General features: G+C 37.9%; 4 protein-coding genes across 5 annotated transcripts; 1 reads left to right on the top strand and 3 right to left on the bottom strand.

Moving 5' to 3' along the window:
* Window positions 1-206: 206 nt before the first annotated feature.
* LOC135613037 (sm-like protein LSM3B) lies at window positions 207-3559 on the bottom strand. Its single transcript, XM_065109955.1, has 3 exons — window positions 3366-3559; window positions 1504-1599; window positions 207-591 (listed from the first exon to the last, which is right to left on the bottom strand). Exons 1-3 carry the CDS (start codon window positions 3480-3482, stop codon window positions 511-513), a joined length of 294 nt encoding a protein of 97 aa, XP_064966027.1. The 5' UTR covers window positions 3483-3559; the 3' UTR covers window positions 207-510.
* A 517-nt stretch (window positions 3560-4076) lies between these two features.
* LOC135613034 (magnesium transporter MRS2-F-like) lies at window positions 4077-9640 on the bottom strand. Its single transcript, XM_065109949.1, has 6 exons — window positions 8737-9640; window positions 8164-8424; window positions 7109-7237; window positions 6224-6369; window positions 5247-5382; window positions 4077-4677 (listed from the first exon to the last, which is right to left on the bottom strand). The coding sequence occupies exons 1-6, from the start codon at window positions 9289-9291 to the stop codon at window positions 4399-4401; spliced, it is 1506 nt and encodes a 501-aa protein (XP_064966021.1). The 5' UTR covers window positions 9292-9640; the 3' UTR covers window positions 4077-4398.
* Window positions 9641-10247: 607 nt separating this feature from the next.
* On the bottom strand, window positions 10248-15625 carry LOC135613033 (filament-like plant protein 3). 2 transcript variants are annotated; one of them, XM_065109947.1, is made up of 4 exons: window positions 14751-15625; window positions 13870-14056; window positions 10909-12818; window positions 10248-10722 (listed from the first exon to the last, which is right to left on the bottom strand). In XM_065109947.1, the coding sequence occupies exons 1-4, from the start codon at window positions 14853-14855 to the stop codon at window positions 10528-10530; spliced, it is 2397 nt and encodes a 798-aa protein (XP_064966019.1). In that variant the 5' UTR covers window positions 14856-15625; the 3' UTR covers window positions 10248-10527. The 2 variants fall into 2 exon arrangements, with proteins under 2 accessions (XP_064966019.1, XP_064966020.1); XM_065109948.1 differs by having other exon boundaries at window positions 13870-14053.
* Window positions 15626-21068: 5443 nt separating this feature from the next.
* On the top strand, window positions 21069-21908 carry LOC103986514 (glyoxylase I 4). The gene is made up of 2 exons (XM_009404532.3): window positions 21069-21238; window positions 21314-21908. Exons 1-2 carry the CDS (start codon window positions 21084-21086, stop codon window positions 21780-21782), a joined length of 624 nt encoding a protein of 207 aa, XP_009402807.1. The 5' UTR covers window positions 21069-21083; the 3' UTR covers window positions 21783-21908.
* Window positions 21909-22932: the final 1024 nt, after the last annotated feature.

Here is a 22932-nt window from a genome sequence, read left to right as displayed (position 1 = left end):
TTCTTTCTGTTGGTGTCTAAGACAACAGTGCCCAAAGCAATGAGAATGTTTTCATTGCAACAGGGGTAATAATATAAAAGATATGTTCAGCATGTTATGTATGCAATGCTTGAATGTAGTCCTGTTCATGTCATATCGAGTGAGAGTCGACAGTCGAGACAAGCTCAAGCACGGCAAAGACAAATGGTGGTAAATGACCCTCAACATACATAAATTCTGCATATAAAGATTATAGCAATTGAAGCAAAAACATCAGGTCAGTTGCAATGAACCAATGAACATTACCAACAACAACTTGCTTGATACCATAAATATGCAGACAACCATAATAATTGCTTGCATGATGCACAACTAAATTCAGCTGTTCCACTAAAACTGGAGAACGAGGTCTCACCACAAACATTTAACCTGACTCAAAAACACGCCATGGAGACAGCTATTGTGAATAGTTTACTACTGATAACTGATCACGAAATTGTGCATGGCGAAGGCATATACTTCGTCAGGAGCTCATGCGGTCCTAAGAGGTGGAGAAACTAGAATGACTCCATCACCTCGGACAAAAAGAAATGGGACAGTTCGTCTGGTGGTCTGCAAAAAGAAACGGAATAATTCATTAAGGATCAGAAGAAATGAAGCAGATCCAATAAATAAAAACAACTTCTACGATTTGATTAAAGAGATAATTAAGATACAAGTACTTCAGAATCTCAAAGTTGAGAATGTGTGTCTTGAGACACCTATACCAGTTTTTTGATGTAATTATGCAAAATACTAGGCATAATGGCTCCACCAAAAAATGTTACAATTGTTCGTGGGGATTGAACATTCAAATTTGTTAAAACACAACCCTAGTCGGAAATGGGCCCAAAATATCATGTATGATCAATTTGAAGAGCAGAGATAAAAAAATTTCTACTTGATCAATGTACAGCACAAATGACCGTTCCACCTTGACCAACCCCGATAAACAATTCTCCCTTTTCTATATGTTTATTTTTACTGTACCCCATCAACATTCTCCTGCTGCCTCCCGTCTATTCCACTTAATTTCTCCCCAGATTCCACAAATCTGGATTTATTTTTTCCCTGCCTCCAATAACATACCTTCCTCCTGAACCCTTCTAAATGCTAGTGTTTGTCATATCATGTATGTATGTTCAAGCATGAAGTTCAGGTATATCCATATGCATGAGACTCAGCATGCTTGTGTGAAATACGTGATCCTAATATGGATGGAATTTTATTTTATTTTTTTAATTTTCTTGGTATAACATACTAGAATCATAACCAAATAAGTACTAGAATCATAATCGGATAGGTAAATAACTCACTAGAAGCAGAATAGGATAAGTAAATAAAATTTTACTAAGTCAGACTATAGAAAGTCAAAAATGACATGCTTGGATAATCTTATATATTAGCACTTCTTCTTTGTTGGATGGGACGGTTATCATCTTGGATTTGAGAAGGGAAAAATAGATACAAGCAGGAGTAACTTACGCGAACAATCTCTTCATAAGTCTCATCATCAATTTCCACAGAAGTTATTATCTCTTCAACATCCCCGAGTATCATGTTCAAATGTTGGTCATAAGCCTGAAACAGAAGAAAACTCAGTACACGTAAGAGCATGAAATGAATAAGTTAACAACAAATAGTAAGAGTTTCCACAGATATAGTCACTGCATGTAAATTGAATTTAAGCCATTCATTAAGAAGCAATAGTCATCTTGAAATTCAAATGGCTATGCTACAACATTGCAGGTGAGGATTAAATAAAGGGAATATTTGGTAACTTATAAGTGTTTGTACTGAGGCAAAAGAAAAGAAAAATTATAGAGTTGTGTGAAACCAAACTTAGTGCAACAATCATTTTGAAGCTTCTATGCAAATGGAAATAGAAAAAGATTAACCGATGGGAAGGGAATGACAAAGATTTCCTTTTTCAATTACCTAAATGACCAACTATAAATCGTCTAAAGCAGCACATAACTCCATTTTTTTTCCATAACAAAGTAATTTAAAACCGATTTGATGCACAGAAAACATAAAGAGAAAAAAATTTAAATTAAAGAGTGTAAAACTTTAAGAACAAGGACAGATAGTTAACGAAAAGTTAAATAGATCATTGGTACTTAGACGAATGAAAAATTATAAGCATGAATATCTATGACAAAAGATTTGAGTTAAAGTCCATGCAATGCCCATGGAATCAACAGAGTTTGGAATATCTTATATATGGATATTTAAATACAAGATAAGTTCTCCATATATAAGCACAGAACCATGGTATGCATGTAGGGGATGGTATGTGAAAAGGGCAGATGAAAATGGAATCAGCATGAGCACGGAATGACATATGGAGTTTGTGAAGAAGAGGGTGGAGAACACGGACACATATGTGTCGTGAATAATTAAGTTCCAAGAATTTAGAATCCAATTGACAATCTTTTGCCTATGAAATAAATGATTGTGTTTTAAAATATCCAGATTACAAATAAATGAAGTCAATCCAGTTCTCCACACCAACTTAAAATAAGAGGTAACCATTGAAAACTCATTGAAGTGGAAAAAAAAAATGATAAGGGAGGAGCAACATAGTTTTGTTTTACATATTTGGAACAAAAATCCCTAGCTCATGGACACTTCAATATTTGAACATATCAAAAGGACCCTCATGCAGTCTTTGAGATTCAAAACCACAATTTTCCACAAGTCAACAAATTATAACAAAAGTTTAACATCAAAGATCCCAAAGGAAAACCACAAGGTTTTACTAGTCAACAAGTTATAACTCAATGTGTAACACCGAAGACCTCAAGAAACTAGAAACAGCCTCAATAGGATAACAGATTTCCATATCCTTCTTTCCATTAAAAAAAAGCTTATTTTAATCCCCTACAATGAATCGAGATACACATGAGAGAAGTTGGTTGGCCAAGTAAGCAAACTCTGAATCCACGAGGATTCAATTTTCTGGAGTAATTTAGGGCTGTGATTCAAAGACTAAAACCAAATTGGGAACCAATTCCTGCCCTCGGCTAAAAAGTGCTGCGATATTTCTTCTCATAATTTCCATTGAGTCAAAGTACGTCATCTCAACGTTTATTCATATATAAAACCCACAAAACATAGAAAAGAAAGACCTCGTCACGCTTCTGCAGGACTAAGATCCAATTCACGCATGTAACCCTAGATTGTTGCAGCAACAAATAATCAGTGAAAAAGGAGGAGGAAAAAGAAGAGAATAGACTACAAACTAAAAGTCCAAACAACCACCACCGCTGGCGATGACGATCCAAAGAAAAAGAAAGGAATCGAACAGTGGGATTAGGAGCAAGTCTCAGAGATGGGTAATTTACGTGAAGTTTTCCTCGTAGCTCGCGGTCGGAGCGGAGCTTGACGTAGATGCGCTCGTCGAGGCTGAGCCTGATGAGATCGAGAGGCTCTTTCACCGTGCTCTCCTCTTCGCTCGCCATCTCCTTCCCCTTCCGGCGGCCGAACCCTTCTGTGCCCTTTTGCGGCTTCTCCACGGGAGGAATAAAACCCCAAGAGGCAGTCACGGGTCAAGTGTAGCCCAATGAGCCAAGGCCAGGTTTGACTCATCGGACCGAGTCAACCTTGTCAAAATTCTCGATGTAGGTCAACCGGATCCAATCAGATCGGTCCGGTTCGAATTGAAAACAACCGACCGGTCCCATTTCGATGTCCCCCAAAATAATATGCAATTGAGAGTCAAATCCACTTAAATTCGATCCCAAATCTTAATATGCATATAAAAGTCCAATCACTTGTATACCAATACACTAATCTATCGTATATTTCTGAGAGCTCGTTCATTTGTATTATTGGTATAGTTCAAGATGAAGAGGATGTGACAAGAACTTAAGCAAAGCATGAGCTCTTCATGGCTGGGCTCCTAAATTGACTCATGACCTGCATTATAATCCCGTCAAGAACAGCCAAAAACCATTTCCCATAGCAACATTTGATAGCCAATTTGGTCGATCACAGGTATATTTTCCAGGAAAAAAGAATTATAGCATGCAATTTAAATTATCAGTGTGGAGGGATAGAAGAAATAGTGTGAAGAGTTTTATAAGAAAAAAGAGTTACAGCAACTTTGCAGAAACCTATATTTGAATCCTCAACAATCTAAATAACTGAAAAATTACTAAATTGTTGTCAGAATTGTGTTAACCAGAGAATAAGGGCGAAATAAGTATAGCTTTGTCATGGTAGAAGCACTCAAGTCGAGCTTGGAGTGTCGTCAATAAGGTAAAAAAGGGCTTTTGCAGCACTCCATTTCAAGGGAGAAAACTTTCGGGGAAACATCATTCAGGATTGAGATTGTTGAGGATCTTCTCGGTTGCAAACCGAAACAAAATCTCCTTGTCACTGGAGCAGCCCACTCTTCTTCCCAAACCCAATTGCTAGAACATAGAGGATCACGCAGCCGATGATGGTGCCCAGAGTTGTCTCCCAGAATTTGCGGTAGGGCGCGTTGTAGAGATCGATGCCGATGTTCATACCGAAGAGACCTACAACCACGACACCAGCCGTGGTCACCACCGTTGCAGTGCTCAGCATGACTCCCATTTGCAGTAGCTGATTCTGCTTTTCATCCAGCATAATGTTGATATAGTCTTCAGTGTCATCCACATACTCCCTCAACTTTGCACATGTGGCAAAAACAAAATTTGGTAAGTGAAGTTCTCAGTGCATAGAATGAAAAGGATGTTAATTACAGTAAGGAGATATTTACATAGGTAACAAAATGAAGCATGTTTTTGACCTTATGATATATCATAGTTCTGAAACAATCAATACTAAAACAAAAAGATCTGTAATTGGAGAAAGGAAATATTATGACACGTTATAAACCAATCTTGAGTTGAATGCATAACTGGACATGATGTAAAATGTTATTTGATGCAGACGAGCATCTTATTATTATTAAGATGCCAAACAGTGCACAAAAAAATCTCAGAATTATGAAGACAAACCCATGTGAAAAGGCCTAAACAAGTCTCCAATTATGACAAGTTTTTTTCTTGTAGTGATGTTTGTTCACCATTAGTTGTGCACCATCAGTTCACATCCATTGTTGACATTTCGTAAAGTCAATGTTTGCCCAATTATAAATGGCTTCGAGACATTGTATTGGTGACAAAGAATATCTATACATTCAAAGCAACTAAAGCATAATCTTGATGATTATGTTAAGGGGAAGGAAAACATACATGAGATAGCTTGTTAAGAGTGCCATCAATCTGCACAAAGTAAGCTTCTAAAAGCATCTCTAACTCCTCAATATTAGGCTTGAAGACTCCCAAACTTTCATGGCTGCTATCTGTCTCAACTCTGAACTCATCATCCCTGAACATGCATACGATCTCATGTAAAGGACTTTATATGCCTAAAAAGAAGTTTCATAGGAGAGTTTATCAAAGCAACTAAACTAAATAGAGAAATTTTATGAGATTTTACTCAAATCCACAAACTTAAACAAACATAGCCAACCATTTTATGCAACTTAGATGCAATTTAGTCTTAAAGATCCTAACCCAATGAACTAAAATCCCTTTGCAATATCACACAAGCTATGGTGCAACTACTCTAACGAATAAAAACAAGCTATAATAATATAAAGAAATTGGAATCAGTAAGTTTTAGCTTTTGGCCCTTGATTATGCTACCCATCTTTGAGTAGCACTTAGCAGCCATCCAGGCTCAATCAAAGAGCAGAAATATGTCAACATAATAGGAAGAATTTTCGAGCTCAAATTGCCACTAACGAAAACATGAATAGCAGCACTAAATAGCTTCTTAAACGTCAAATTATAATCATGATGTCATAACCAATTTTGTGGTGACCAAAGCCATGTAGTCGAGATGCCCGAAACTTGCATTCCTTTAAGAAAACTGTATATGACAATAACCAATCGGATGTGGTTCACACAGTCCCATTTGAGAAAATAAAATTGTGAGAATTAATGCCCCTTCACTTACTACATGCATTACAACATGCGTCAGAACCTGTACAGCTAGTTTAATGTATATAACCAAGAAGAAAAAAATAGGGCTACAAGACCAACTTCTGTTGAAGTTATCTCATTACTGCGAATGTAGAAGCAGAATGCTGAACAACAAAAAATAATTGATTCTCTAACTATCTCTCTATGTATAATCCCTCTCCACAAAACCAACAACAGCTTACCCATCATCCTCCTGCTCAGATGCATCATTCTCCAAGTTAACTCTTGATGAAATTTCACCAACTCGCTGATTAGCAAGCTTATCTGTTAGGTACATCTCAGCCATATCCATGTCATCATCCAGTAAATGTTCAAGTTCATCCCTCACCTGTGATAACAGAGTGACATTGTAACGCGTAAATAATAACCACTACTAAAATTCTAATGCAATGAGTGATATTCAAAGATTCAGAAGAATAAGCTAAAGTTAGGCTCCATTAGCCAAAAAGCTACAGCTTGAGCCACCAAATAAAGATGCCCGAAAAAGAGAGCTGCTCGAATGGGGGTGATTGATATCATCTCAAGATCGAACTACCTATTCTTTAGGTGCGAGTGTATGAAATATGAATTACTGCTTTTTTACGAACATATGAATTGCTGCTTTTACCAACTAGCAGCAGATACAACTCGTGTGTGATGTCAGGTCCATCATAAAGAGATTATGCTGTACAAGTTTGGAATGTGCTATGCAGCTAACCTATTTTCTAATTGAATTTGATTTTATATATATTCAAAAGAAACATGCATCCTAACCTAAAAAATACCACAAATATTGACTTAGAACAGACATGTTTCAAGTTATAATAAATTTTAATTTCTGAGCTTCTAAATCAAGTGTGCCATGCAAATGGAAGAAAATAAATCCCAAGAGCTCCTTCACACTATTTGATTGGAAAGAGAGAAATCCATATATTCCTCGGAGAGCCAGCATGTGCTTCAGAAGGGATCAAGAGCATTATACAGTAATATAGACATACAAAATGAAAAAACAGGGTGAGTAACACAGTAGTTTCAATAAATTTAACACATGCCAATGTCTATTTTAGCTTTGAGCAATCAGGTCTTACCTTCTGCACACGTCCAGATATTGCCACCAAGCGACTCTTGATTTGCCTGACACGCTCAAGGTTAAGTGTGCTGATTTTTGAAGTCAATTCATCTAAAGCTGGATATGCCTCTTGTTCCAAGGTTAGTGTCTGAACACCAAAACAGGAAAAAAAAAAAAAGGAAGGATGCAAATTGTTAGCAATGAAAGTGAGTTTGTGAATATGAACCAAGAAAGCAGTTAACATCACTTCAACAATGAACTCATTATCAATGGAAGAAAATGCTTTACAGTCATATATGTTTGCAAGTAGAAATATCTGAACCAGTGCAGCTACATGAATTAACATATCTAAGCACAAGTCTATTATCTAAAAGGAAAATGTGTTACAGATGCATGTATAAGATGTTTTTACATGCAATCCGCCTGAAGATAATAATGATATAAAACCATGTTTGAAAGATAAGGAAGCAATTTTGTTAAAGAACGATTGAATGATGTGGATGAAGAGGATTAACATCATATTAGCACTAAAGAAAAAAGAAATTAGTCAAATTTTGGATTTTTTTTCCAAATGATAGGTGAAAAATGGCTCGAGCATAAAATATAAGAGCCAAATATGATCATAGCATTATAAAGCAGGAAATTTAGCAAACTCAAAATGAATTACATTAGTTGAAGTTGGTGAGAAAGCAGGCATCCTTAGTCTAGGAGGAAGACATGGATAAAGACCAAGAGGAGAAGACTCCAAAGAAGGAAATGGTAAAAGAACAAGCAGATAGATTACACAAGAAAAATAACACTTGTGTCTAAGGTTAAATTAGGCTGAAGTATGCGATATATATTAATATCAAAACCAAAGTTTTTGAGCAAGTGTAGCAAAAAAGAAAATTCCTGCAGAATCTGTCACAAATATGCCCAAAAAATATAGTTGACATGACATAAATTGAATGAGAAGATAATGGAACATGAAAGTTCCAAGCAGTCAAATGCTGAAAAGGTATTTTATGAATTAGACTAAGCGGTAGATCAACAGCAACATGGTAATATCTTCAAATTCAATCGCAGAAAACACACCTCTGACTCAAGGCACCGGCAGGCAGACTCAAGACAGACTTCAAGTGCTCTGAACTCAAAAGGGAGCACCTTGGTGCTCCCATCGCCGTTGACGTCTAATCCAGGACTATGGCCGCCTTCTGGCAGATCACCAGTCAAGGAACCATTGTGTTTAGATATATCGGCTCCATGTGTTGCTGTCATGCCTTGACTAGGAAACGAGGGCCAGCATGATGGAGACCTTCTTATAGCCTCCTCATCCAAATCACTAGTCTCTGCAGCCTTTAAGGATAAAAATAATCTTATGTATCATCAAGAAAAAAAGAAAAACTGATTGAACGTAATCAGGATCAATAACTATCGATTCAACGGTAGGCAAACATCAATTCGCTCGGTTCATGCACTAGATGAACAACAAACGATCAATTAACAACTATTCAATGAGATATAGCGGTCATCAAAGTAGGAGATCTGTGCAATTAAACTAAATAGGCAATCGGGCGGTATTTATTGCAAAATTGGATTGAGATCTGCCAGGAGATATCTAATTAGGAACAACGGGTTGATGCTGATAAAACGGAAGAACGGCATCACCTCATGCTGAGGGGCGCCGAAGGAACCGGCGACCCGGGACTGGAGATCCTGAACAAAAGGGGCGACCAAGGGGTCCTTTGAGTTGGGCACGAGGACCTCGGTGGCGGTGATGATGGCCTTGATATGCTCCAGATTGATGACGATGGCCCTCTCCCTGCCGAGGATGGTGGACGGGTAGGAGAGGAGAGGATCGAGGACCCGCAGGTCGCGGGCTGGGAGCCCCGTCCGCCGCATGATGGAGTGCTTCCCCACCTCCTCGTGGTACGACCTGCCGGAGTCCGACACCACCAGCCACTCCCGGTTCACGCTGCCCTTCCGCCTCCCCGCCGCAGCCGTCGGAGTAGCGCGGTGGTGGAGGTCATCCTCCATCCCCTGCTTCGGCGATCTCATCGTCGCGCCGCCTCGATCGAGGGGAAGCAAGAGAGAGAGAGAGAGAGAGAGAGAGAGAGAGAGAGAGGGGTCCTCACGACTGCGAAGGAGATGGAATCGAAGACGGAGGTCGCGGATGGTCATTATATCGCAAGCACATGCGCCTCGAGCCAGCGGGTCCCACATGGGGGCCCATGGATCCTTCCACCCATTAGTGCTTCCCCGGCCCACGAACGACGATATCAAACTGGCCCTTGGCCCACAAATTCAATCAGTTATGATACATCCTATTTATTACGACATCAAAAAATTATATGAGTTATCCCTTAATAAATCGAAAACCTTTCTTATTTATTTCATTTAAAAATATATTTATAACAAAAAAATCAAATTAAAAATATATCTATAACAAAAATAATCAAATTGGGATGGGCCTCGCCGGGGAGTGCAACACACGTGCGACGCAGGAGGACCCCAGTGGCCAGCCACTATAGCAGGCCCTCCACGTATCAGACACTAAATAAATAAGGACAGACACTCCATTAGACCAAAGACAAAAAGCAGAGAAAGAATCCAGCGGGCTATTTGCCAGGACCGCACTTTATAGCCTCTCATGTAGCTCCTGCTGTTGTGTTCCTCGATGTGGGACTAAAGAGGTTAGTGGAAATACAACACTTGGCTTAAAATAAGAGATCTAAAATGAAACCATCAGTCACTCAATTAACCAAATTCCATCTTTAACATAAATTTGTTACATTTCTAACTTGTTTTTGGAGTTATGAATTGAAAACTATTATTTTATTATTTCTAAGGAGAATGTTTGTAGATGATAGGATTTTTACTCCACATCTGCCTGATTCCATCAGTTGTATTAGTGAGTGCAATCAAACAGTCATACCTATCAATTAATAATAACTAATTCTAGAGCATAAAAAAAGGACCAGAGAGAGAGAGAGAGAGAAAAAAAAAAAAAGCAATACCAGCATGTGCATTTAAAGGGTGAAAAGGTGATGAAGGATACTGTTGATATCTTGCTGTGGCTGCTCATTTTGTTACTGTAAAAATGGTGAAGGTTGATGAATCTTGAATGGCACAAAGACCTGGATACCTTATACTGACAATTCACATCATTAGCTTAACTATATACAATCATGCAAAACACTTATGGTAACGCTGTAATCTTCATACAATTTAGTCTATTTGTCGCTTAACACAGATTCTGCAGAAGTAGAGAATCAAATGTTAATTGCGTCTGTCGAGAAATTTCTATCACATACATGATTGCCATATAATTCACAAAAATCGCTTTTTTTTCTCAATATACATTTTCACTGGTTTCTATCCGACTATTTTATGCTAGGATATGAAATTTCTGGATGTCCACTCCAGGAGGATGAAGATGGCCAAGGAAAGCTGCTCATTCTACTCTGGGGATATGCTGGGGTCTATTATCTTAGAATCCCCTCTCAGATCCAACAGTTCTCCATTTGACTCCGGCTTCTCTGTTTCAAGCATCAATTCGTCGAACATTGCTAATGTTTTCAACTGCCGGTTAAGAGAGGCTATTGTCTTCTGGCACTCTACAAGCTTCCCAGCAGCTAGAGCAATATCTTTTTCCTGAGAACAAAACAAGCATGTTCAGCAAACAATCAAGAAAAGAGATTTGGTAAATGCTTGGAGCAATGTATAGTTTGCAGTTTCTCGTTTCGGAATAAAGTACAGCAAACAGAGTGATATAACAGCCAGGCATCATGATTAAGCTGGAAGGATGAAATTAAAATGTGAGCAACTAAAGTAACCTACCTGTCTAGTCTTCAACACTCTATTTGAGGATGCTGATAAATGGAATTCAGCTGCTTGCTGATTCCTGGATAACTCATGTTCCAACCTGTGGTACTTTGTTGCATAGTCTGCAGACAGTGCCCTTTCCTCTTCAACTTGTTTTTCTAATGCGATCAACTTCTCCTGGAGGATCCCAACTTCCATATGTGCTGACTCAAGTTGCACCACCAATTCCTTTCTCTTTGCCTCTATGGCCTCTATATTAGCTGCAAGCCCCAAACACAATGCTCTTTCCTCCTCAACTTTCCGTTCCAGTATATTCACCTTCTCCTGTAACTTGCCTACTTCCAAATGTTCTGCAGTAAGTTGACACTCCAACTCCTTTTTCTTTGCCTCCATGGCTTCCATACTCTGACACTTGGCTAAAAGTTCTGTTGAATATGCCTTCTCCTCCTCAAGTTTCATTTCAAATGAACTAGCCATCCCACGTAGATTTTGAATTTCCAAATTTGCTAACTCAAGCTGACACTCCAATTCCTCTTTCTTTCCTTTCAATGCTTCTGATTTCCAACACCTAGATGCCAGTTCTGTGGACAAAGCTTTCTCTTCTTCAAATTTTCTTTCTAATAAACTAATTGTTTCCTTTAACTCTGCAATTTCACCAAATGCTGACTCAAGCTGATGTTCAGCTTCCTTCCTCTTATTAGCTTCTGTTGCCCCTATATTTTGGCACCTCACTTTCAGTTTGGCAGACAACTCCTGCTCTTCTTCAGATTTCCTTTCTAATAAGTTTACTCTCTCCTGTAACTCCGCATTTTTGGTATTTGCTGATTCGAGCTGGAGCTGAAGTTCATTTGTCTTTCCCTCGGCTGCTTCTAGTTCTCTCTCAAGAACATGATTTTCCCCATTAACCAAATTAAGTTGCCTTTGCAACTCAACCAACTTAGCTTCAGTTGCTTCCAGCTGATCATGTGTATTCTTTAGCTGATTGTTCAATACAGGTAAAGACAATTCCATTCCAATTTTTGCAGTTGTCATTTTCTCGACTGGCTCTTCCAACTCAACCATATGCAGACGGATAGTATCAAGTTCCTTTCTTGAAGAGCTGCCTCTGTTAAAAGTATGGTCCGAACCATTGTCATGCTCAATGCTAGAGCTTCCATGGTCATCCTCAGGCAACGCGACTAGTCTTTCCATCTCCAGGAAATCATTCATTAGGTCAATTTCTGCATAAGTGGTGACACTTGTTGCATTAGCCTTTTCATTTTTGAACTGATCAAGCTCTGCAATTAGGGCTGATGCCCATGAATCTGAACAACTTTGCTCATTATCCAGACTTAACAACTGTTCACCAGCATCTGACTGGCTATCAGTGACAGATTCAGAATAATGCGAGCTAGAAAGGAGCTTTTGCTCATTAGCTAATGATGATTTACGTGCTGTAGCTCGTAACCTACGGCACTCAGCTTCAAGCTTTGTTAACTTTTTTATGCTGTCCAAATGTTGCTTGCTGGCTGTTTCTGCTACTCTGGCGCTTAGCTCCAACTCTAATGTTCTCATTTGGAGATCCCTAGTAAGGGTATCGAGTTCAACTTTAAGAGCAGATTTTTCTTCCTCAAGAATGTCAACCTTTGAGCAAAGCTGGTGGTCAACAGATGTGGTAATTTCAGCTTTAGCTTCCAGTTGGGCTTGAAGCTCAGTAAGTCGGATTTCAAGCTCCAATTTGTCAGACTCCCATTCACGGGTTTTCTTGGTGATGGTATCGTGGACTTTCTGTCCTTGCTCTTCCTTTGTTTGCCAGAACTGCCTGACACACTCCTTGAGGGCAGCATCAAGATGAACAATTCTATCTTCAAGGGATGATTTCTCCTTTGATGCAGCTTCAAGCTGCTGCTTTAGAGATGAAACTTCCTTCTCTGCATTTTCCCAGCCTAGAAAGAAAGTTATAGAATTCAACCATGTAAGTAATTATCCAACAACATGAAACATATCTACCAAATATTTTGCGTAGTCCTAATGTAGTGAATAACTCTGAGAAGGTTTACATGTTAATTAGTCTTATCTAACTATTTTTGTTCGGCATACATCTAACTAGTTCTTGTTTATTGACCATAAAATGTTAGCTTTTAGCAATTTTACCAGAATTTTTGTGATGATTAAAAAATGAGGACATGTTGATTCATGCCACAGATCTGTCGGCAAGTTGAATTCTTAAAATATCCAAAAGAAATGTTAGGTATCTTTAAGTTAGTTGACATGTAAAGAATAAGACCAATGGACATAAGCAAGTCTTTAAGTTTACAGGTGACAGTGCAGAGGAGAAAACAATTGAAGAAGTTAAATAACTTCAAGCACATTTAGGCACTTTTTGCAAGTAGTTATTAGTTATTATATCTGTCATTGAAACATATACACTTTGTTTTGATCCTCGATGATAGATATCTTGCTTTATCTAATTCATCTCTTTGTCATGTCAAATTTTGCTGTCATATCTGTAAAGTATATAAGATGTCATTCTGCAGCAGAGGCAGTTGTACCATTGTAGTCAAGCAAAGGAAAGAGAGAGAAGTACGGTGGAGGCAGAGGTTGAGGTGTTGCAGTGAGCGAAGGGAAGATAGAGAGTGAATACAGCTTCTCTAAAGGGAAAACATCCAAGAGAGGAAATAAGGCACTGTTGCAGCCAAGAGAATGAAACGAGAGAGGTGAACAGCTCCTTTCAGCTTATTATATTAAGAAAAATAATAAAAAGAAAAACTACGGTTTTTTACTGGACCAATTCCCACACTGGAACCAAGTCAGACTGCTAAATACTGGTTGGCACATACTGGTCCAACTGGTTTTTGTATCTAGCTTTTGGAATGTATTGAGCATATTGGAGTTGGTACTTCAAAATCATCTATAAATGTCAGATATTCCCTTAATCAAGGCACTAATGTTTGAACAAGGATTTATTCAGAAAAAAAAAATTAAAAGGAAGATTACCTAAAACAGCTTCTTCTGCAACTTTTGCATGCTGTCTTACCAAATTTTCTTTAGCACTTATGTTCACAAGAGCAGCTGATAATTTCTCATTTAAAGTCCTTATAGTTTCATTGTCCTGGCTGACATCCTTTGATGCAACCTCAGGTAACTGAGCATGCCTTGGAGAAGAACTAATCAGTGCCTCCTGCTAACAATAAACAAATTTGATTAATTTAGACAAGTCCACAGCAATTCTTGCAAAAAGGCCTAATGCTATAGAGAACGCCTCTTGCAGAGTAACACAAATTCGAACTCCTGGAAGCACATTCCCCAAAATATTTAATAGGCTGTTTAGATGAGTGCCATGTAAACAACAGCCTGAACTATGAGTAAGAAATAGAGAGCAATCACAGCATAAGGTGAGAAAATTGCATGTTCCAGGTTGTATAATCATATAATTGTTAATTATGTTTACTGAGACATTCATGGAAAATTGAGTCATGAGAGATAAAGAATGTAAGATAACAGTGTTCTTTTGAGTAATATAACAGAAATATGAGTAGATAACAGAGATATCGGATGGGAGAAAGGAAAGTAGTCCAGAAAGATTGTAGTTATGCTTCATTTCTGCCGACGAAAGATCCGCAAACATTGCTGTTGTGGATCATTTCAGCCAAAGCACAAAAAGTCCAAGGTTTGCGGTCGATTCTAACACTAACAGCTCAAATTGCATACCACAGAAGTAGACGACAAGCATCCAACGAAGCATCTGCTTTTGCTGTAGGCATCATCTTTTGCTAAAAACAATTACTTGAGCTTCATTTATGTTGTGATTTTGCCAACCGAAAAACCAAGCACAGATTTCGATCTCTACTCGTCTACACGAAAGGGGATGAACAAACCTGATCACCAGAGTGCATCTCGGAAGAGGCTGACCCTGAGCTCTCAGTCTCACCAGGACTCCTGTCCGATTGCTTCCGCCTCCACAGCCAACTCCGACGGTCCATCTCGCAACCTCAAGCCCCCAGTGTACTCCACAGATCATCACCGCCGATCAAAACCGTTCTCCGAAGCCCTCCGCATTGAAGAAAGCCAACAAATGAAAAGGCATTCAGCAAATCAACGGGCCAGTATCAGAAAGACCCCAAAACAAAGCGATCTGGCATCAAAATCTCAACTTGGAAAGACCCGATGAGGTAACAGAACAAAAAGGAAAAAAAGACGAGAACCGAAGACTAATCAAGGTAAACTAAAGTAGTAAATAGGGAAGAAGATAAAGAAACAGAGGGAGACAGGGTTTGTCCGGGTTGTCGACATGAATATGCAGATAGGTGGAAGGCATTCTGAATTCAAGATTACTTTTTTATGCCCTCTTCTTCCTCGGATTGAATGATACCGTCCACAGAAAAAACAATACGAAGATGATTGACGTCGATATTGGTTTACAAGGGGCAAAAAAGGAGGTCTTTTTCTTGATCTGGTCGAGAGGAGACAAGGTGGGAGAGGAGGGAGGAGATCGAAATCCAAGGGTTTATGGTGGGGGTTCGCTCCGTGTCGACTTCTTCTCCGCGGGGGCGGCGGAGGAGGCGGGAGTGGACGCCGCTTTGCTGGTCTCCAACAACGGCAGTGGGCGCAATTCCCGCGCGGGTGGGGGATGCAGCGTGCGCTCCTCATGAACAACCATTTCCTTTATAGCTCTCTCCCCTTATCGATCTCACAGAATGATTGAAAGCTTTTGAACTCTGCAGGCTTTGCTCTCTCTCTCTCTCTCTACCCACCCACCAAACTCTCCCACAGCTCAATTAAAATAATAAAATTAAAAGATTAAATGGAAATTTCATTTCTCTCTCTCTCTCTACCAACCAAACTTCCCACACTCAATTAAAATTTTATTATATTTGTAATTTAAAGATTAAAAGGAAATTTCATTTGTTTCAATTCTCCCCAAAAAACCCAATTAAAAGTTTAATAATATTTATAATAAAGAAATTAAATGGAAAATTCATTTATTTCACTTCTCTGTTACTCTCTTTCTACCCACCAAACTTCCCACAACTCAATTAAATTCTTATAATATTTGTAATTAAAGGATTAAATGGGAAATTCATTTATTTCACCTTTCTCTCTCTCTCCACCAAACTTCCCACAACTCAATTAATTTTTTTTATAATATTTGTAATTAAAGGATTAAATGGAAAATTCATTTATTTCACTTTTCTCTCTTTCTGTCCACCAAACTTCCCACAACTCAATTAACATTTTATAATATACTTAACTAAAGGTTAAATAGAAAAATCACTTATTTCATTTACTTGTTAGATATTAATGAATTTCATATATTTTATGTGAAACACTTAAAAAATTGAAACATTTATTACTCCAATTATCTATTAGGACCTATCATTAGTACTTAAATCAAGATGCCACAGCCAAGTAAAATGAGATAAAAGGGAAGAGGAGAAGAGATGGAAGGGAGAAATAGGAGAGAAGTTTAAGAGGGAGGAAAGATTTTATGAATTCAACATTGTCATGGTTTTAGGAAAGATTTTAATGGCTTAAATAGTAGAGATATAATTATTAGTCTTGAAGTGGAGGAATAAACACATTAAATCAAAATTTTAACAAAGATAAATATTTTCTTAAAAAAAAAAAGGTTTCATTTGCATTAAAAAAAAAAGGCTAATAAATTTCCCAACCCTCCTTATTGATATGTCAAAAGTTTAGCCAATTTGAAGCAACATGATGTGATGCTTCTTTTCTTCTTTGCATTCCTATTACTTGATGGTTGATATGAAGAAGAGTAATAGAGTATGATGACATGTAGCTTCTTTTGAGGATGATTTGTACCTAACTTGATAATGTTGGAAATTAAGGTCTATTAGGTATGTATGAATAATATTTTTTTTCTCTCTCAAACTATGTCTATTTCCATGTGTTTTGTCAAGATGGACCTCAACTCTACTTGTCATGAAATAATGATGTTATGGGTCATGAAAACAGGACTAAAATAAGTATCATCTTTGAAGAATATGATATCACACCATGAAAGATAGGTTGAGGGAAACATGATTCCAACACAAGAACCATTATTCATGTTGATTTCTTTGTTCTTTGATTGCATGACTAATGCCAACACTGAGAAGGTGGATCAATGATAACAAAGATCCATAAATTATGTGAATCAAGATCCATAAAGCATGGAATGAACTAAGGATGATGTTGAGAACAATCATTCAACATGTGCAAGACAAATTCAAGAATAAATATAAACCTATTTGATAGGGAAATTTTTGATTTAATCGACTCTAAAAGATATCAATAACCACAATAATGATCGTAATGTCCAAATTATTTGGGGTCGATTGTACAAATATTTCTCATTATTAAAAATATGTTAAAAGATTTTTCTATCTTCGTATTATTTTCTTAAACCATTTAATCCTAATTGACTCATCTGTATATTAAACTATTATTTTCTAGTTGTTCATGTATTAAAATATATAATCAACAATGATGATATGATGGAAATATTTGAATATATGCTAAAGAAGTGCATCCATAAGAGATGAACATGTGACTTGTTAGATATATATACATACACACACACACACACACACACACACACACACACACACACACACACACACAAATATATATATATATATATCAAAAATATCATTTTATTTTTTGTCAACTTGTATTACTACATGCATCCACTATTAACTAAGAAAAAAAGAAATATTAATAGAAAGATTAGAGTTCAAGTAAACTTTCTAGTCCAAGCAAACCACATAATTGGCTTTGTGCATGATTTTGACCAATGACATGCATATGCTACCAACCACTAGCAAGTACTAAATGTCCTCATCTTAATCCTAACTCTAATAATGCCTCCTAAACTTCATTAATCATTCATGTTATTACTTTGTGCATAACTCATGTTTTGGACATGTCCAAATCACATTAGATGTTACCTCCCAATCTTACCTTTGTACTATGTCTAATAACTTCACACATCAATCTCAAACATTCGATATATAAATTCATAAAACATAATTTGCCTAATAATTATCTTATTAAATTCTTATTTTTAAAAAAGAAATATTTATTGATTACACAAAACTATTATTTATGATATCTTTATTAATCTCTTAATTTGTAGAAACGATGATAAATTTTAACACTAATAGTCATGATTTCAGTTATGAAAATAACTTCTTTTCTTATAAAATTAAGATTCTTTTCGGATCTCGTATTAACAATATCTTTATGCACTAAATCACTCTCTTTTTCTTTTTTTTTTACCATGCAAAGATATATGAATTTATAAAAAAAAATATGAGGATATTATGTCAATTATTTTAGAAAAAATATTTTATGGTGTAGTGTGTCTCTCTCTACCAATTTGGCATCATAAAGAGCTGTCCTTGGCAAGCCACAGGACCATGGCCACCCTACCCCATGTATTGTGAACCCCCCACACCTCTCCCCCCGCCCCCCCCCCCCCTCCCTTATCCCATTCATCTTCTCCCCACAGCCTCTCTTGGATTGAAGTGGATGTTTTGGTGGATCTCTCGGGCACTATGTTATCCACAGACAAATGCTGCTGTCCTCCTTCAGTACCATCAGATCTTTGGGTATCAATGTCGATGTAGTCTTCCTCCTTGTCATTCTTCTAGGGTTTCTTGATACAACTTGCATGACATGACAGGAACAGATCACCTTTCACTACTAAACACCACCACTGCTGATGTCGTCTTTGTATTTGTCATCGTGACGTTCCAACCGCTGTTCAAATGATATCTTTGTATGTTTGCAGGTAAGCATGGGAGAATTGCAACACTAAGACTGAGTGGTTCTGATGTGTGTTATCTTCTTGTCTACAGCTCCAAGCCATGTATGATGATGATGAGGAGGAGGATATACATGAAGCAAAATAAATGGGTGGATCAATTCAACAGTGCACATCTTTGAGCTTAATTCTATGACTTGTTGTTTTCTTCTTCACAACCACTTCCAAGGCATCAAGATCTGTCACCTCTTTCTGCCGTAGTGATGAAGGTAGCATAACAAACTTAGAAGAGAAAGATCAATTGACCTGGAAAGCATGCAGGTCTGTCAGTAGTTCGTCCCTGGTAGTGTCAGAAAAGGAGTGATCCGTAAGGAGATGAGCAGGACATATGGGAAGTCTTCACAACAGTCTTGCAAGCATTCAAGCAGCATTGACCATGGCAGTGGCAGTCAAAGCCAAGTAGAATCCTGTCATCATCATCTTCATTCTTATCAGCTGCTGAACTTAATTCATAAGCTTACATTAGAGGTGACAGTAGCATTCAGACATTAGTATTTGACTGTTGACTCAAGACATGGAAAGTGAGAACAGCCATGAAAGCTCTGAGATTGATTTGCTCGACTGATACTGCTTCTGAAAGCTGGACATGCAAGAATGTTGACACCCTCTCCTCCTCAGGTCAACATTGTTTGTTCTCTCTTTCATGGTCAGTGCCATGCAATTGTGGCACATAGTTTGAACCCCCTCCTCACTGATGTGAAGAGGAGCTTTGAATTCTTCCCCACATCTCCTTCCCTCAGTTCCAACTTCTTCACCATCTGCAATGCCAAAGAGTAGCTGATCTTTAGGTTGAATGTATCTCATACTACAGATTGGGAAACACATCAACAGTGTTCATTTGACAAAATAAAGTGATAAGTATTCGAATTAAGTTATTAGAAATCCTAAGTTGTACTTAAGAAAAAGCCTGATTTATATTAAGCTCTTCTAACTTATCCTTTTAATATATATGAAACTGAAATCAAGTGCATGATGAACATTGATGATAAAAATTTTGAATTGAATGATCATTATTCCTCACAGTTTAAACTGCTAAAAAAGGACTAATGGCTTTAAGACAATCTATATTGAACTGTTGACATATTTTTCTAGCAAATTTGATGGAAGGAAAAGTTGCTAACAAATGTTGTTCAAGCACCGACGACTTTTCTTTGGCTTGGTCATGCATGCCACATAGGTGGACGACTCGTAAAAGTCAACTTGGTCGATGATCATATCTGCACAATACATAATGCACTACAACGAGTGTAGTCACAGAAATTGCATGTGATTGGAATTCCTTTTTCCATCCTTTGTTATCTCCATATATTGTTTCGTTAGGGTTGATTTGATTCTTCGTCAACCCAAGATGATAAAATTGACTTGATCTAATTTATTTCCTTTAAATCTTATCGCATTTGGAGTTAGGACAGGATTATATCGGGATATACGATGATAGAGGTCTAACGAGAAAGTTCGATCTGAGTAGAAGTTCTTTCGATTCAAAAAAGGATTCAAGATCCTCACTCGAATAAATCATGCAAAAACCCTAGAAGTAGAGTATATAGATGTTAGGATCATTTTTATTTCCTAAGCTTTGAATAATATTTTATTGAATTTGTATAGTAAGAATCGAATAAGGATTTATTTAAGATTTATTTATTTATTAAGAGTCATGATTATTTTTTTGTTTTCTTCTTCCGATAAAATCATAATGTCTCATCAATAAAAGAATCATACAAGAATGTACAGAAGAATTTTTTGAAGTAACATATTGAACTGTCATCTGTTGCATAAGACTAAATATTTTAATAAGAAAATATATAGATAGATATGAACACACTCATCGGTTCTAATTATAAATTCGGGTGACAGAGGCACGAGATCTATTAAAGAAATCTTGAACGGGAATTAAGCATTTGCCAAGTCATCTCCTTCTAGATTGAGCTGTGCCACGAAGAATGTCTACAGTAAATAAATAAACAATATATATAAATATATATTTCATGGGTTGACTTTGTACGATGCCGTGTGCCGCGTGGGAAAATAATTATACGGCGAGTTGTCACGTGGTCTTCCACGTTTCCCGCTGGTTTCCCGCCGAAAGCGACGACTTACTTCTCGACGCGGATGACTCCTCGCCACGTCGACCACGCGCCATCCCAGCTCGGCCGAGGAGACCGAGTCACGAGCCAGAAGGTCTTCCTTCCTCGCCAAGAATCCACCAATTATTACCGGACGCAGCAGCAGCACAGATCATTTGTGCGCATATTGTATCGACCCATTTGGATGTCATCTTAATCTTTTTCTATACTTAGGTGTAAATAATTGTGTAGAAGATGACTGCACGTCTATCTATCACTATGTATATATATAGAAGGAGAGGCGAGTCTGGAGATCGATCATGGAGATGCAGGAGGTAGAGGAGACGCCGCTGGTGTCGCTGAACCATGTCTCCTTCGTGTGCCGGTCGGTGACACGGTCTGTCAAGTTCTACGAGGAGGTGCTCGGCTTCGCCAGCATCAAGAGGCCTTCATCTTTCAACTTCCATGGCGCTTGGTATATATGCATCCAATGAACTCATTCCTCTCTCTCTAACTCTCTTCTCATGTGCTGTGAATTGGTTTCCTGTAGGTTGTTCAACTATGGCATTGGCATACACTTGCTGCAATGCAACTCCGAGGAGGGAATGCCGAAGAAGAAGGCAGTCATCAACCCCAAGGAGGACCACATCTCCTTCCAGTGCTCCAACATGCAGGCCTTGAAGCGGAAGCTGGAAAGGACGGGAGTGGAGTACGTGACGGCGGTGGTGGAGGAAGGCAGCGTCCAGGTGAGGCAGCTCTTCTTCCACGACCCCGACGGGCACATGATCGAGATCTGCAACTGCGAGGACCTCCCGGTGCTCCCCCTCTCGTCGTGCCCGGTCAAGCTCAAGCTCCCTTCGCCGATGCCGCCGCCGCCGGCAGCAGATCCTTCTTCCCTAATTTCTTCGACCATCTCATTCAACGCAGACGAGGAGTCTCCCAACGCCCGGTGTGCTGTGAAGGCTGAGGCCGTGATCCTTGAGAACTTGTTTGCAGACACGATGCCCATCTCTTTCTGAGGATAGCTGATTCAGTGTGCTTACTGTTAAGGATATATATATATACATATATATATATATATATATATATATATATATATATACATTATATTGAATATTATAAAGGGTGTCATATCTCTTCGCTGATTCCACTTCTTTAATTTGTTGGCTTTCTATTATTTTGGTGGTGCACATTTTTGGTTTGGAGAATGATGTCAATGAGATGACATGAAGTATTTTTCTCCTCTCTTCCTCTTCGACGTGTGAGCTCATCAAGTGATGCAAGCACGAACTTAGAACTGATGTGAGTCGAGATAGTATTATCTTTCATCGTAGTCTTCTTCTGTTATTGTTTAGGTTTCTGATAAGTGACTTATCATTCGACTATAGAATTTGGATTCAATTTTGTTTTCAAACCATTAAGTAAATTGTATACATCACTACCAAAGAAACATATTAGGTGTACAATTTTACCGAATAAGATCCCAAACTCATACTAAATTAGGTGAATTAGATATGTCATCGTCAAGCTAATATATTCTACACGTGATGCCTAGACTGAAAGAAGACAAAAATTATCTCTCACCAGTCTATTCTTTATAGATTTCTATATAGATAAAAAGATCAAATTGAGAATATTACTGTTAAAAATTACCCATCGAAAAATATTCTATAAAATACTCTATCCTTTCTTTACCGGTATAAAAGTTTACTTTTAATATAGTTATGAAGAAATCACTTTTTTACCATGATTACCATATACATATCGTAGCTTTTCATACTCATATGTCACTATATGATATCTCAAACACCCTAATGTGTCACACTTTTCTGACTATATTAAGAGGTCAAGCACGAGAATGGTATGTTTACCTGAAGTCACTTTCCATTTGCTCTTTTGCCCAGTTGGCAAAAGTATTTGAACTTCATTTCCTTGGAAACATACTGTTATAGACTTAGCTGAAGTTGTCTAAATCGTGAGGCATCCTTGTGTTATCTATCTACAAAGGATCAATCTTGTTGCAACCTCACTTAGGTCCCAAAAGATCTATAAAAGAATAAATTGATTAGTTTCAAAAATGAGCGGTAAACAAATCTCGATGTCTCATAAAGTAAATAGCTTGATAAGCAATTCAGCAAATACCTAGTATGTAAGAGAAAAGGAGAAAAC

Source organism: Musa acuminata, chromosome BXJ2-5 (genome assembly GCF_036884655.1).
Source record: "Musa acuminata AAA Group cultivar baxijiao chromosome BXJ2-5, Cavendish_Baxijiao_AAA, whole genome shotgun sequence".
Taxonomy (NCBI): Eukaryota; Viridiplantae; Streptophyta; class Magnoliopsida; order Zingiberales; family Musaceae; genus Musa; species Musa acuminata.
The sequence above is the reverse complement of the archived record's forward strand: the minus strand, read 5'-3'. Positions and strand labels throughout refer to the sequence as shown.